Here is a 16,340-nt window from a genome sequence, read left to right as displayed (position 1 = left end):
ATATTAAAAATTGACACATCTTCTTCGTCGTCGGCGTCAAGGCCTGCCTGTACCACTAGTGTGAAAGGCGAAAGAACTCCGTTGGAGAACTCCTCTTTCAACTATACAAACAACAACCACTAGTGTGCCTAGCTCAGTCCTACGTAAGGAGGCACGGTCTATTTGGGGCTTGAACCCATGACGGGCATGTTATTAAGTCGTACGTTATAGTTGACGACTGTATCACGACACCGGCCAATTACTTTACAAAGTAAATAATGTGTCCCTTTCGTGGACCCCAGTGGAATCTACGTCTATTCGCGTGGAGCTAAGAACGTTGACTGGCTTTAGTTCGACACCCTAGCTTGGGCTGTACCATATCGCGCCGATGTTAGTGCACGATGCTACATCAGGGTGGATGCTGGTGAACGCTGCTCCATAGGGTTGAACGCATTTTATGCCGACTCAGCGCAAGTAAAGCGTGCTCTGCGATGTCCCGCTTTACAGAACCATGGGAAAGGGGCTGCGGAATTCTGAAGTGTGCAGCTATCGTCAAATGAAGTAATCGTCTGGATAGCTTCCGTTAGAGAAAACCACGAGGACTTGTTAAGGCCGTCCACAAGGACATAGGTGGCGTGGTAGCTACTGGCTGGTGGGTTGGCCATGTTATATGCATAGAAACGGACGATTCAGCCTGTAAAGTCTTTTAAAGCCGTCCACAAGGACAAAGGTGGCGTGGTAGCTATCACAGGTAGGTCGCCGTACAGCTCGTATAGCTCGTCGTTATATCGGCTTCTCCATTGTCTTTCCACATATACGAGGCCAAGAATCGTGCTGAGCAGCTTTGCCTCGTTTATCTGCACTCCGAGGTTCTATGCTTAGATAGGAGAGCCCCAGGCCAAATGATGTCTATAGCATCAGTGTATGCCAGGATCTGGGTTGACTTATACACAGTGGCTGATTTGGGGTATCGAGGGCCCTAGGCGGTAAGACGAGTTAAGGCCGCCATTAAGGCCGAGATAACGGATTGGTAGACGAAGGCGCGAGACCGTGAGCGGTTTCGGACACTCCTGAGACAGGCAGTTGTAGCGCAGGTATAAGTAAGTAGTTGTATGGGTCAGTTCCATGTCAGTTCCAGGACCGGTCTGAGTTCGTGACTTATCCCAGAACGGTATAGATTCAGTATCAGTTCAAGATCTATCCAGAATTGGTACGGTTTCTTGATCCGTATGTTAATTAATGGTACCTCCTTTTTTCCAATTTGGAATGGGTTTGGGAGCCATTTATTTTAGCCTATACCTGACAGTAAAAGGGACCCTGGAAATCATATCAAATAGCTACAAATAGTCATCATATGTACACTGCGACAGGCCCCAGCCAACAATGGATTGTTTTATTATTATCATTTATTAATGTACAAGCAATTACATTACTTTACGAGTAAGCAACTGATTCATAGTATCCGCTTAGTATAGCCAAGTGTCAGCTGAAATCTTCGTTTGTGGGGCGTATCAGTGTGTCTGTGTATATTTGTGTGCATGTGTGTACTGTGTATGCAGTATAGATCGCATCCAAAACGTGGATAAAGCTAACGATTCACTGACGGTTGGAGTTGCTAATAATTCTTTACACTTATACAACATTCAGCTGTTTCGCTTTTACAACCTTTTCCTTTGTTGATTTACAGGGGAGTGGGAAGCGGGGGGACTGGGGTTCGATTTCATTTGTTTATTTGCTTCCGCTTGCTTTCAGTTTGCATTTAGTAGTGGAAGTAGTAACAGCAGCTGCAATAGTAGAAGTAATAGTACTAGTTTTGATCGTAGTCAAAGATTGTCCAGTGAATAGAATACTTCGTTTGTTTTCTCTTTTTTGTTTGTTAGTTTGTTTGTTTTGAGTGTATGTTACTTTTGTTCCTCGCTCGGTTCCTTCTGCTGCGTGTAAATTCGTCGAGAGCTGCTTTTTGAGTACAAGTGTTGTACAGAGTAGATGTGCGGATGTTGTGAATATGGGTTTGCAGAGCTTTTAACCATATGTTGTATTCCTGCGATGATAAACATGAATGGGGACATCGACCTAGTTTAAGTAGCGGCTATACCTAGTAACGGATGTGGCAGAGTGACACCAGCTGCCAACCCTACTGTTAATACATTTGGTACACACACACATGAATATGGACTCCTCTGACGGTTTTAGCCCCATGGGCACGGGTTCTGCGTATTCATCCATACTTGAAATAGTCGCTCCGTGACGGAGGATAAATAATCATGGCGAGAGACACAATGCATGGTACGGGTTATTACTACAGCAGAGCAGCGCAGCTCTGTCGTAGTGGGTTCAAAGATTGACAGCCTTTTTCTTGCTTTTTTGTTTCGCTTTTGCTTTCTTTTATGAGAAGACTTCCAAATCACTCGCCTTGCATAACTGTGAGTGTGTTCGTGTGTAGATGTGTATTCATGATGAGGTGTATGTGTGTGTGTGTAAATCCGTAATGTATAGTATGCAGTTGCGGCGCTGCTAGATAAAGTTACAAGTTACAAGTTCCGTTTCACATCATCTTGCAATATTACGTCGTCATTGGTTTCAAAGTTTGATTTTCAGTTTATTTTGACCACTCAACACATACAAGTACTCTGCTATCGCATTCTTTTTCCTACCTCTTCTAAGTGCCCCATCATTTTCAGTTGTTAGTTTGTCCTCTTTCCCCTTTTTCATCTCATTTCTTTGCTTGTTTTACTTTCTATCTTGCTTTCTTGAATCGAGGGGGACCGGGGCAGGTTTTAAACCTCTAAATCACTACAAGTTGCTACACACCCACACACACATCCATACGTCTTCCATACGTTAACAGTAAAGAAACATCAAAGTTTTAGAATATATTCTCCTCTATTCCCCAGTGCTTCCCCATCTAGGTGAGCGGAGTGGGCACCTCATTGCTTTATACAGGAACCCGCCCTGGGCAGGGTTTCCTGTCCCCTGTTCAATGTATTCTTTTCCCCCCTCTAACACATTACCGGGCGTCTAACGGACGTTTGCCTCAAACTACGAACATTTGGATGACTCCTGTATAATACGTCCACGGATGTATATTATATGTATATATGTATATATGTATAGATTCTTACAACGTTTGCACTGTACTACCATCCGGTTCTGGACACCTATTCCCGCGGTTTTATATGTAAGTTGTATCCATTATATGTATATGTTCAGTAATTAGGTGCGCATCAGCGTGGGTTTTTTTTTTTTTTTGTTTGTTCCTTTACTGCTGCCGCTTACCAGCAACATTGCGATTTTCTTTTTCCCTTTTCCGCTGGTTTTGTTTTTTGGTTTCTGTAGGTATGTTCGCACATTTTCGCACCACAAATGTGTGGATGTGTGTATGTGTGTGTGCCCAATCCGCGTCGGGTAAAACGTCCTTACAAATTAATTACATATCCAAACAGATTCGACTTGTATATATCAGAACATTGAATTGATGTCTACCACCTCATCCTACCACCTCTCCTTTTCATTATTGTGAAAACACAAAAACCGAGATAAGGCTCAACAATACTCGAATAACAAGGTTATAATAATTATAAACGGTATCTTTCTCTTGTTTTTGTTTTTCTTCACGTTTGAAACAGATTCTGTGTTCTCTTCTCGCGCCCTCTCCGCGTGAGTTTTGTCGCTTTGTTGTTGTAGTTGTTGTTACATAGATTCATCTGTAGTTGTTTTTATTTATTTATATATATTTTTTTCGTTTTGCTTTCTTTTCATATCTGTATGCGTTTTTTGCGTTTTTCTCTGTTTTGTTTTAATTTGGGTTTCTTCTTCTTTACAGCCGGTTTAAGAGACAGTCTTCTAAGCCAGGTACCTGAAACGAAGTGAACGAGTTTAGCGGTTAGCCTCAGTCGGAAATAGTTCGGGTTTCGGGAGTGCCGTGTGCAGCAAAACGGAGGAGCATCGAAGAGAGGGGTGAGTGGTCGATTTGTACTAAAACATGCATTAGGGGAAAGGGTGGGGCAACATGGGGATGGTGGTTGGGATGTTGTTGAAAGGTGACTCGGCATACTCACCATGTGACAAAATAGAATATTGCATAGAAATCCTGATTTATTTTTACAAATGGCTGCAATCCCCTGTTTTCGCCTAGAGCCTGGCACCTATATGTGTGTATATATGTATGTGTGTGTGTGTGTGTGTGTATGTGTTCTCTCGTGCTTGCCCGATAATCGTCTCACTGGGCTTGATTTTAATGGATGCATGTGTGTTTGTGTTTTTGTGTGAGTAACACAAAGACAGGAGATAGGAGAGGGGTGGGGTGGATGGGAGTGTATAGGAATATGTATGGAATGAAAAGAGAGAGAGAGCGCGCGAGGGATTTTGCTTCGAGAGATAATGCAGGGGCGCAGGATTATTGCTGTAGGGTTCGCTTCTTATTGCCAAGCTTCCTTAGAGTCGCCTGTCACTAACCAGTGATAGTTGGTGATCGCTTGAGTATCGTGTTGGTGTGTGTGTGTGTGTGTGTGTTTTCCTTTTCTATTCGAACCATGTTCGACTGATGATATCATTCTCACTATAGTTAAGTTTCGCTACATAACACATAACAGTTCCTGTTGACAGATCTTTCGTATTGGTCGCAAATGCCTTTTTTGCGCACTGTGGTCTTCCACACCTTTGCCATTGGCTAATATATATATCATAGATTGCTGAGGAGGGGGGTGGGGGACTCCCACATCTCTGTACCGATTCTTAACTGATACGTCCGAAAGCTATGAGAGTTCGAGGAAGAGACAGAGAGGGAGAGAGAGAGAGAGAGCGCGAGAGAGAAACAAACAAAAAACTGGTGCACGTGTGTCTATGTAACGCTGCTTACACGCTAAGGAATATCGTTTGGTTTACGGGGTTCGCTGCTTCATCTTCTGCTCATGCTTCTCATGCCTTCCACTCCACTCCACTTATTGCCCTTCCTGCCGAACAACTACTATACATGATGCAACTCTTAAATAGTGCTGTTATATATGTTTACTACTATTCGCCCTTGTTCTTCTCTCCTCTTCTTTTACGCCCTCTTCCTGTTCGCTGCCGCTCTCCGTTTGGTTACTGGCTTTAGATATTACCTCCCCTCCCCCTCCCTTTTTCTTCTTATTCCTCCTCCTCTTCCTCCAATTTCTTCTTTTTGGCATGGATTGCAAGGGTTGCTGCTGGGCCCTGTTTAGGATATTGTTGGCTGCCTTGGGGTTAGCGTTGATTCGATCGGTTCCATCTGCCGGTTCCGCTTTCCGTTCGCGCTGAGCCCCGCCCGCGTCCACTAGCTTAGCCCGGCACGAACCTTCGCCTGCGAATGGATTGATTTTGGCCGGGCAGGTTGAAGCAGCTGCGCGGTATGACCATGCGGGCGTTGCCCTGCGCCGGCCGGGAGCCGCCCACCGTCATCAGCGAGCTGAGATGCGCGGCATACCCGTCGGTCAGTGGGGTCGCCATGGACTGGTGCTTTTTGCTCACCTGGTGGTTGGGAAATGCAAGTAGAAGAAAACAAAATATTAAAACAAAAATCAACACCCCCTACGAAAAGCGGGTAGAGGAACCCTGCCAGTCCGCGGGACCGCACCTTGCCGGTGATGAAGATCTGCTTCGGCTTCAGGCCGATGCTGGTGTAGACGCTGATGTCCTTGCTGCTGCCGTACGCGGCGTGCACGATCAGCCCCTGGTTCAGGATGAGATTGTTCAGGTAGGTGGCCTTGTGGCCGAGCGGATCGGTCGACAGGCCGTCGGCGAACGACACCAGCCCGTGCGGGAAGTTGTGCTGGCTGAGCCAGGACAGGACGCGCTGCTGCTGCATGTCCGGCCGGCCGGTAATGTACACCAGCAGGTAGCCGAGCTCCTGCCAGTGGCGGCACACGTCCACCGCGCCGGCCCGCACCTTCGGATCCTTCCCGGTGACCGACACGGACGCGGTGAACGACCCGTCGATACTGAACACGATGCACTCGGTGCGTGGCGGCACCACCGCGATGTAAAAGTCGACCGACGTGTGGTCGCCCCGCACCACCATCTTCACCGGGAAGATGCCGTACCCGCAGGCCTGCTCCGCCGGCACGATGTAGCTGACGCGCCCGTTCTTGTCGGTCGTTTCGGTCGAGAGCAGCTGCCACTCGCCCGCGGGCGGATCGCGCATCACGTGTATGTCCACGCGTTCGCCCGCCAGCGTAATCACGTCGAGCGGCCCGTACATGAAGCGGGCGACCAGCCGCTGCGGTTCGCCCTCGCGCACAATCACATCGTTCGCCCGGTGGTTGGCGGCCACGTTCTTCAGCTTGACCGAGGTGCGCTTCTTGTTCCACTTTTCGCGCGGCTGCGACGGCCGGAAGCTCGACACGTCCTTCTCGTAGCCGTAGCCGGCGGCGCCCGGCTCGTCGAACCGCCCGATCTGCTGCAGGATGAACGCGACCACGTCGCTCGACTCCCAGTAGCTCGCGTGGAACAGGTGGGGCAGCGCGTGCGACGGGAAGTTGCTCAGCCCCTCCGGGCAGTACAGGGCGTAGTCGAGGCGCTTCGAGCCCCACCAGCGCTGCTGCAGCTGGTTGATCGTGGTGAGCGGCACGTTGTCGATCATGCCGGACGCGGCACTCTGGATCGAGGTGTCGGAGAGGCGGCGGGCGGACGGGACGGCCGGGCCGCCGTCCGCGAACAGCTGCGGGCTGGACTGGATCAGCTCGAGCAGGTGGCACGGCTGCCCGTTGCCGAGCGGGTACTTCGCGTACCGCGGCACGTTCAACGGCGGCAGCATCGAGAAGCGGGCGGACAGCAGCGGCTCGAGCCGGGCGGCGGTCGGGTCGGTCGGGTGGAACAGGTTGTACAGCTGGGTGCAGGCCGGCTTGCTGGCCCCGTACCGCGCGTCCGAGAGGCGGCGGGCGGACAGGATCACCGCCAGCGGGCTGCCGAACATGAAGAAGTCGCCCACCTCGAACTCGAACTTGGGCACGCGCGACTCGCTCGTGGAGGAGGAGCGGCGGCGGGGCGACGGGGCCGTCAGCAGCTTGGTCGCGTCGAGATCGTTCGCCTCGGCAAAGTCGGCGATGTGGTTGAGGCCGGACGCCTCGCTGCCCTGGTGGGCGGCCGACCGGCACAGCGCGTCGTGCGCCAGCACGCTGCCCATCGAGTCGCCGATCAGCACGACCTGCCCGTTGAAGCCGCGGCCCTCGTCCGACTTGAGGAAGTCGGCGAACGTCTGGTTGGCGCAGGACACGGCCCGGCTCACCGACTCCTGGAAGTCGGGCGAGCAGGTGGCCAGCAGCGGGATCGCACCGATCGGCACGTCCGCCAGGCTCGACACGTCCGCGCTCGACGGCGAGGTGTTGAACGAGTACGGGCTCAGGCTGGAAAGGATGCCGAGCGCGTCCGAGCAGACGGCCGGGCAGGCGACCAGCCGCAGGGCGACGTGCCCGACCAGCGACGGGTAGTGCTGGCGCATCACCGACTCGAGCGCGCCGCGGAACGTCGTGATGTCCGACTTCTTGGTCGTCATGTCCGAGCTCGCGTCCAGCACGCTGCCGGCGTGCATGATCAGCACCAGCACCGTGGTCGGGCAGGACGGCAGGCCGGGCGAACCGGGCGGCGAGGGGTCGCCGTGCCCGGTGCCCCGGTCGATGCTGGACGAATGGTGCCCCAGGAAGGAGCGCCGGGTGCCCCGCTCGGACGTGACCCGCTGCAGGTACGACTGGCTGAAGATGCTGTCCTCCTGGTTGCGGTGGTTCGGCGCCAGCTGCGGGCTGTCATCTTCCTCCGCCAGCAGCTCCAGCGAGCTCCACTTCACCAGCGATGCCTTTTCGCCCATATCACCTACAAAGGGGAGAGCAAGTGAGAGAGATATATTTTAAACATCACGTGTGGCACTTGTCGACGCGATATCGCACTACTGAACACCTACCGCGTGCTGATTTAACGTTCAAACATAACCGCATGCACAAACACAAAGAAAAAGGAAAAGAAACAGAAACAATCGATCAACAACGGCCATTGCGCTACTGGACGGTGTTCAGTATGTGTCTTGCAGTACGTTGAGGGTGCTGTAATTATTAACCCTTTTTCTATTGAAGATTTTATTGCACTAATTCAAATTCAAATCACGACCGTTAACACGAACTGGGAAGATACAGTTGCTGTAACAGTTTATGGTACACAAGACGCAGAATGCTTTTGCACATGCTATTTCACAATCTAGAGATGGAAAGTTTTGCAATCAAAAGTAGTGGAGAGGAACTCGTTTTCTTGCTCTAACTTACTGTAGTTAGATACACGTAACTGATATTCGAAATGTATTTGAATAGAATGAGCTGAAAACGCTACAGACATTTGCTGTATTTTAGTTTCATTCAGTTTCAGTGAAGTATAATGAATTAGATGCGCATGTACTATGAATTGTTACGAGCGAACCGTCTGTCTTGCAACAAAAAACACAAACAAAGATAATTTAAAAAATGAATGAAGAATTACACAACATTAAATACATTTCCCCGCAACAGCACCCGAATGACGCACACACTACGTAAATGTCACTTCTCTCGTGTTGTGTGGGTGATTTCAAAACAGCAGTAGCTGTCAAGTGCATACGACTACCTACCTAGACAGTCGAAAAATTCCTCCTCCGAGCCCGATTTTGAATCCACCTCCAGTTTTTCCATGCGCCAGTTGGCAACCTGTAAAGAGCGGAACCATTAGAGAGAGGTGGGTAGGGGGTTGAACATCTGGGTTGCATGTGTTCTGCAGTGATATGCAGTCTACACACTGACTTTGGGTATGAAAAATTGAATCTGACTTCGAATGAAAACCGGATTCGATTCGACAATTCCTCACGAATCTGGATGTTTTGGGAAGTAAGATGATTGATGAATTCCGAATGAATACCAATGACTCTGGATGACGCTGGACTACTCCGGACAGGTTCGGATAGGTCTGAGCGAGTCTGGTTGAGATTCCAAACGGGTTTGAAAACTCGTATTTTTTAACATTTTTAATTCAAACCCAATTGAAAATCACAAACCCAGCTAGAACTATCTGGAGTCGTCGGGATTGGTTGGGCTCATCTAGACTCGCCTAAAGTCATCTGAACTCAGCCAAAGTCATCGGGAGTCATCCAGAGTCGCCGGGAGTGGTTGAACTCATCCTCAGACTCGTCTGAAATCGTGGCTCCGATTCCAGCTGCGACTTTCTCGGAGTCGTCGGGATTGGTTGGGCTCATCTAGACTCGCCTAAAGTCATCTGAACTCAGCCAAAGTCATCGGGAGTCATCCAAAGTCGTCGGGAGCGGTTGAACTCATCCTCAGACTCGCCTGAAATCGTGGCTCCGATTCCAGCTGCGACATTCTTCAGGAATTTGGATGATCCTACTCCTCAAAACTGTGCTATTAACCCATCACTAGTGCCCATTGTCATTACCTGCAGATCGAAGCTGTGTGCGGAGCCGAGCGGTGAATGTAGTTTGCTCTTGGAGCCAGTGTTGTTCTGCTTGCGCAGATAGCAGGCGGCGCCCTGCTGAGATTGCCCGCGGCTTCCACCGTGCCGCTCATCCTCCTCTTCGTCCTCGTCGTCCTCGTCCTCATCCTCGTCCTCATCGTCCTCCTCCCGACGCCGCTGTTGCTGCTTCCCGTCTGGCGTGTCCTCCTCCTCGGAGCTGGGGGCGGACGGTTTCGGTTTTTCCTTCCGGTATGGTCGGCCCGCACCGGGCCCACCGTGGTCCGCCTCCGCCGTGGTCGTGATGATCGGGATCACTTCCTTCTTCTCCATGTGAGGCGTCGAGTTTTCGTTCGTCTTTTCGATCGAGTACATTTGATTGGCGCTTCGATTGTCCTGCTCGGCGGTCGCTTTGGCACCTGTCGAAACAAAAAATAAGGGACCGGAGGGGCACCGACAATTACGACACCGAAAGCAGCCAAAACAACGGCAGGCATCACACTTACCCTCACCCTCCTCTCCGTCCCCGTCCTGCTCGTCGCCACCCTCCTCGTTGCCCATCTTGCGCTGCAGGGCGAGCTGCGTCTGCCGCTCGATCTCCCGGATGTCGTCCATCGACAGGCCGTACCATTCGTCCTGCCAGGCCCACGCCTGCCGGTGCGCCCGTAGCATCGTCTTCCGCAGCGCGGTATCGTGGATGAACTTCTCCAACTTCGTCTGCATACCCCAGTAGCGGAACTCGACCCGGCACAGCTTGTATGCGCACATGAGCGACATGTTGCGGGCGGTCGGCTGCTGCTTGCCCTGTACCTCCTCCCAGTGCTCGTCCAGCCAGCAGTCGGAGAGAGGGCCGCGCCCGGTCCGCTCCGAGCAGTACACGGTCGGATCTTCTTCGCGCGTGTAGTCCGCCCCGTACAGCTGGTCCTTCACGATGTCGATCAGGTCGACGATCCGGTTGCGCAGGTCGGCTCCGCTCAGCTTGAACACGTTGTCCTGGTGCCCTTTGTCTGGGAAATAGTACGTCTCGATCTCGAGCGAAAACTTCTCCACGAACGGGCAGGTGTAGCGGGTCTTCGTGTACGGGTACGCGTTCCACGCCTCCTCCTCGACCGTGAGCGCACTCTTCGGCAGCAAGCCCTTGATCCAGCCCGGCAGGTGGCTACCGACGTGGTAGATCTTGCGCGTGTACTGCCCATTGCCGCCCGGCCCGTCCTGATATGGTTCGTTCACGATGATCTCGACCCCGCTACCGGCGCCGCTACTTTCTTCGCGACTTTTTTTCTGCAATGTCGGGAAAAGCGCGTGCATGAAAATGAAAATGGCGCAGTACACGATATCTCGGCGATAATGGGGACGAGTACACACACACACACACACATATATATATACGACCCGACCTTGTCCCGGAACACCCTAAAGCGATGTAGCAAGTGTAGCATACGGGGCTTGATTTCCGACACCGGTGCCTAAGGCTAAGGGGGTGATAGGGACGCAAAAAGCTTGCTGGAAAACCAACACCAGTGACACCACGAGGCCACCCCACGAGGCAGAGGAAATGGAGCAAGGGGAAAACGGTAGTGTTACAAGATAGGGTAGAATGGCAACATGTACACGTGCGTTACATCACCTTCGTTTTTACGGGTGTGTATGTGTGTATGTGTGTGTGGATGGATATTCTAGACATCGCGCCAACATAGCTTGATAGTCGACTGGTCGATACTGCTGACTCCAACAGCCATCTGTGCTTTGTTGGTTGTAACAGGTTTGGAAGGTTGAAAGAGCCATGCTACGTGCTATGTACGGGAAATAGACCCCATAAGAGCTATTCAAGCGATCTACTGTTCAGTAGCTTTGAACGATCAACTTTGTTATGGGTAAGCCAGATGCAAAATTGAACGTACGAGGAATTACCAGGTAGCAGGCGGCTGCGTGTCTGCTGAGAGGAGAAAGAGACCCCCTAAGACCAAAGTCTCTACAGATCATACAACAACACATCTGAGAGTCTCCCAGAACCAAAACTACATTTACTGACTACGCATAACAGGTCGGAAATCATTAACTCTTAAAGTTTATAGTCGACTCTCTATATTCTCGGGATCTGTCTGGTGTCTGTTATCTTCATAAACTACACGCAATAGGATTGGAATTGGAACACTTACATCTACTCAGGCAATATACATACAAACTCCAGACTAGAGTTTGTGTTCTGATCTAAGCAACAACTCCAAGTCCGCGAAGAGCCAAGCGGGGGTGGATAAAGTCATTAATGTCCAATCTCTCGCAGCTACTAGAAATCTATGGTGCCCTTGCCGTACCAGTGATTGGGGAAAAGGTGTTTTGGGAAGAAGATGCGTCACTACGACAGAAACATGCGCCAGTCTGCGCTAGCACAGAGGAGGAGTGGCAGAGTGCGCAGGATCGACAAACTAGTGCGTGGTGTTTCACACTTGTTGCGCGCGCAGTCGGGAAGAGTTGCCCGCGTCTGCTGGAGAAGATCAGAAACAGTAGTACTTACCGCTATCATGTACAGCTGAGCTATTCTATATTCCTCCACCGTTAGTGGCAGTGGAATACGATATTCTTTTATTAACATCGTTTAGTCGTTAATGCTTTCCTGCAACAGGGAATGATGGTACACAGGTCAGTTTCACTGCACGTTCGTCGTCCGCTTTCCATCAAGCGACGGTTGATCGGGATATGTTTGGTTGTGGTTTTGGTTCGCTTGTTTCTTTGATTTTTATGCTTCAGTTCACAACTACCGAAACGCAGGTAGATTCGACATTGGGAAACGAAATTATAATAACAGAATAAACGGAGTCGGAAGCAAGGAAACGAGCGAAGATTTACAGCGAGGCAGCGTGTGTTATTCGCGGCGAACGCAGTTCTCTTCACTTCAGGAGCGTTCCGAACGCTCGAAGCTGACTGACTGACTGGTAGCCTATGGCATGCAGGCCGACTGATGGCACGCTGTGTCTACTACACATACACACACACGCACGTACACGCACACATGCGAAGATATACACACACAGCACCCACATGCAGGTCGTCTTGCGGCGGGGTTCCGAAATTAAAAAGTCCACTCTAAACACGCATGCATATCTGATTGCTTTCTGGCGGTGGTGCTGGCCCGTTCCTTACATAATGCAGGTTAATGTCGTACTACTAAGGGACGGAACTACACTTATATACACACACACATAGTTACATAACAATGTTACTCTAGCATGTAACGGAAGTATCAGTAAGACCACCTGCCTCGAAGTAGAAAGCAATACATGTCAGAAGGGAAATAGAAACGAAAAAAGGGCGATTGGAAAGCTCCGAGACATAAAGAGAGGGAAAGCTTTAAATAAAATAGAACATTCTACTAATCAGTCGATTTACTAATCAATCAAACAAACAAGCTCACAAACGGGCGTATACGTATATTCAGCGCCTGTTTGTGGGCAGGTTAGCTTGCTCCAAAATGCATCCAACTCAGTTTAAAGTCTCCCGTTTCAGCTATGTTCCGTTACTACTTGCTGCGCGGAAACGTTTTTTCTACTGTTCTGCTGTTCTGCTCTTTCTCTCTCTTTTGTGTATATATCTAGCTATCTCTCTCCCTCTCGTTATATATCTATATATGTCTCTTCCTCTAACACACACACTCTGTCGCTCCTGACCTGTATTAATCCTATTTTTGAATCATGCAACAAACAGTCCCTAATTAAATTGAACTGAATCCAGATAGCACGGTCCCCTAGGCCAAGGATAGTCTCCTGCATCTCTCGAACACCAAACACGTGTAACCGTGTATGAGCGCATGTAAGCGTGTGTATGTGTGTGGGTGCTTGTTCTGGAGCGAATAAGGCCAATCTATTTTTTGCGCCCGAATGGTAGGCAACTCGCCCCACAGGTGAACACGATACACTCATCTAGCCCAGAGCGGGTACTCGAAACCGGAACAGAATATAGCTTTTGTGATATTTTTTTTTTGCTTATCCACGTGAGATTCTGTTCTATTATTTAGAGCTTTTTTTGTCTTTATCGCTCAAAGTTTGTCGAAAGGTCAAAGGGCTGCTTTGGTAAAATGTATTCCAGTCGGCTATGTTTGGAATGGGAACCAAAATGATTTAGTCCTTCGAACCGGATTTCCCTAACTGCCCCAAGACCATTAAACTGACTGCTAACAAGTGCGATTGCAACAATCGCAATAATCTAATAATAAGCCTGCTTCCTTTTTGCTCATGATAAGGGAACTTCGTTTTACCTCCACCCCCCACTACACTGCAACTTGAACTTGGGCTACAACTGAACGGCCTACTTAGTTTGCTGTTCAATTCCCAGCTTTCATTCGACACAAAGAAACGATACAACCCCGGCCGAGTAGCAGATGTACTGCCTTCCTGGTTGTGTCGTGCGTGGGTATAAAAGGTAGCTACCGAGCTATCGTCCTGCTATATCTGCTTACCTGGTGCCTGGAGGTACTCAATCGTGTAGCGTAAACGGCGCGCTGCCGAAAATGAGCGCAATTTTCCGTGCTGGAGCAGTGCCAGAACCAGGAAATACATTTCGAAATCCTCTGCTGTATGTGGTACAACAGCCTAGAGAGCAGCCTTTCCCAGAGAGCAGGTCCCGCGAATTTTGCCTGACCCTTACCCCCACTGCGATTACCCTGCACTACCCTCAGTCTGCAGCGTTGCTGTTGTACTTTTTTGTGTTTTTTGCTTTTCGTGTAAATACCGTCAGATGCTAATTGATGCTCAGTTCTCTGTTTGACCTTGAGGGGGAAGATTCGCCACCAACAGCGCCACGGAAAGGGCGCAACAAAACGTTCCTGGAGATTTTAAGCGGCCTCTGTTGGTTCATTCGAGCAGATGTACTGCCTACCTGGAGCCACTCGTGGTATTTTTTGAAGCTAGATAAGCTAATAGAGCAGCTTTGGTTACAGCTTCACACGCAAGCACACTTACACACACAAATACATATATATTTATCCAAAATACACTTCTTGCTAGCAGCAGCTGAAGCTAGCAAAGGACTGTTTATGGTTGATCTGTTATCGGTGCTGCACCATTGCTGTCGTCCATTGCAGTTCGCACAGATTGCGCAACAAACTTGTTAACAGGCTCATTCGTTGCCGGAAGAACTATCATTTCCACTACCAAACAAAAAAATAGATAGAAAAACAAAAAGCTCCACTAGGCCCATACAAACTTCACCTATCCTTACAGCTACCTGCTGCTGTTACACGACTGCTTCGACGGCCTAGGTAAATCAATAAATATGGCAAAAGGGGGCACCGACCTAACGCACTCTCTTTTTCTTGCTGTGTCGCTCTCTAACGCTTTCACTCTCTGTATCTCGCTCTCTCTCCCTCTTTCTCTCTCTCTCTTTCTCTCTCTCTCCTCTCATTCCCTTCCTTCTCATCTACTCTGTTTCCTTTTCTCCACTATTCTAACGTTCGATTTGGTCTTGATGAACGCACCAAAAACACGTCACTAGAGCTGTAGGAAGTGCACCCGCAAGAGGCCTCTCGGTTTGCTAATTAAACGTACGGGCACTCGGAATTTGCGGATGATTTGTTTACAAAAAAAGTTGTACACACAGACACACAAAGGCACAAGCACATATACACACACATACAGTTCATCTGGCTAGTGTATACAGTCGTGTAGATCTGCTCATCTCTTGCTCTGTTTTTCTTAACTCTTTTACACCAAACACAAACACTATCGCTCGCACACACAACCCATGCAAAACATTTGCGCAAAAACAATTGTTTGATAATTTCAGACAGAAGTGGAGGACTTTTTTGTTAAATTAAAAACACAAAAATACAGGTGTATACGGGATACAACGCGCTATGTGTATATGTGTAGAATAAACAGTGCAGCGAGATGATGCTGGGGCGGGAACAATACATACAGCTTTCCAAACACACTTAGGGGATGAAGGTAGGAAGAGCGCAATAGATAAACATGGATAAACGAAAACACAGCCACAGTCGGAGGGGTTGGTGGGGCGAATGGTTTAGCTGGTGAACTGTACATATATACATGTATCGGCACATGTATATGTATACTTAATGTATGCTTTTTTGCGTGTATTTGTTGTTGTTGTTGTTGTTGCTCTCTTTCTCTGTACTCTGCTCTGTGTTTTGTGTTAGTCGCCCGTGCCCCGGTGCGCGAGTACGGTTCTCTTGCTGCCCGACACGAACAAGTCCCGAGAACGACTGCGTCGTAGACGGCCAATGTTACACGTGCGGCCGCACTCTGCGAGATAGCCTCCACAGTGGGAAACTATTGTTGTTGTGCAGCAGCTCTCGCTGTGTGTTTGAGCATTCCCGTGCGCGTGTGTGCCGTGATGCGAGCACGTTGTGCGATCTCTTCCCTCATTAGATTGCTGTTTGGGAAGCACAACGGGAGCGTACTGGTTGAGCTCGCGAAACCAGTGGCCATATCTTAAGTAGATATTACTGGGGCAAGCTTTGTACTCGGAAAAAAATATCTTTTACATTTATTTGATTCCTTTATTAATATTACAAAACAATTAAAATAGATTTTTTTTTCATTTTCAAAGGCAATGGCTCAATGTGATTTCTCTGAGCCATCCCGTCTCTTGTTTTTGATGTTTTCTAATACGCTTTCTCTTGTTGATTCCATCCTCTCTGCGCACCCAACAAACATTTTCCATTAGACCTTTCGAGCAGGTAGCTGCTGAGAGGCTTGACAGTGCTCGAACTCTCCAGTCTGCAGTCGTCAGCTGAGATCGCAATCTCATAGAAAATAAAGAGCTATTTGTTGCATATAACTGGGCAACGGTAGATTTCAATTCGCGGCGATGATTTTTGTCGTATAAGATAGAGAAAGATACATACCCACACTTGCATAAATCGTATATTTTACCTTATCAAACCTTAGGGTTTGCTTAGGAACGATCAG

The 16,340-nt window shown here is 49.2% G+C and overlaps 1 protein-coding gene across 14 annotated transcripts; it reads right to left on the bottom strand.

Annotated features, from left to right (window-relative positions):
* Positions 1-2,614: 2,614 nt before the first annotated feature.
* On the bottom strand, positions 2,615-15,666 carry LOC121589165 (protein retinal degeneration B). 14 transcript variants are annotated; one of them, XM_041907857.1, is made up of 9 exons: positions 15,325-15,666; positions 11,930-12,672; positions 9,921-10,695; positions 9,400-9,833; positions 8,585-8,660; positions 7,892-7,897; positions 5,573-7,803; positions 4,038-5,466; positions 2,615-3,835 (listed from the first exon to the last, which is right to left on the bottom strand). In XM_041907857.1, the coding sequence occupies exons 2-8, from the start codon at positions 12,005-12,007 to the stop codon at positions 5,278-5,280; spliced, it is 3,789 nt and encodes a 1,262-aa protein (XP_041763791.1). In that variant the 5' UTR covers positions 12,008-12,672; positions 15,325-15,666; the 3' UTR covers positions 2,615-3,835; positions 4,038-5,277. The 14 variants fall into 14 exon arrangements, with proteins under 14 accessions (XP_041763791.1, XP_041763782.1, XP_041763800.1 ...); XM_041907848.1 differs by having other exon boundaries at positions 11,930-12,668; XM_041907866.1 differs by having other exon boundaries at positions 11,930-12,169.
* Between the last annotated feature and the right edge of the window lie 674 nt (positions 15,667-16,340).

Source organism: Anopheles merus, chromosome X (assembly GCF_017562075.2).
Source record: "Anopheles merus strain MAF chromosome X, AmerM5.1, whole genome shotgun sequence".
Lineage (NCBI taxonomy): Eukaryota > Metazoa > Arthropoda > Insecta > Diptera > Culicidae > Anopheles > Anopheles merus.
This window is presented reverse-complemented; position numbering and strand designations above follow the sequence as displayed.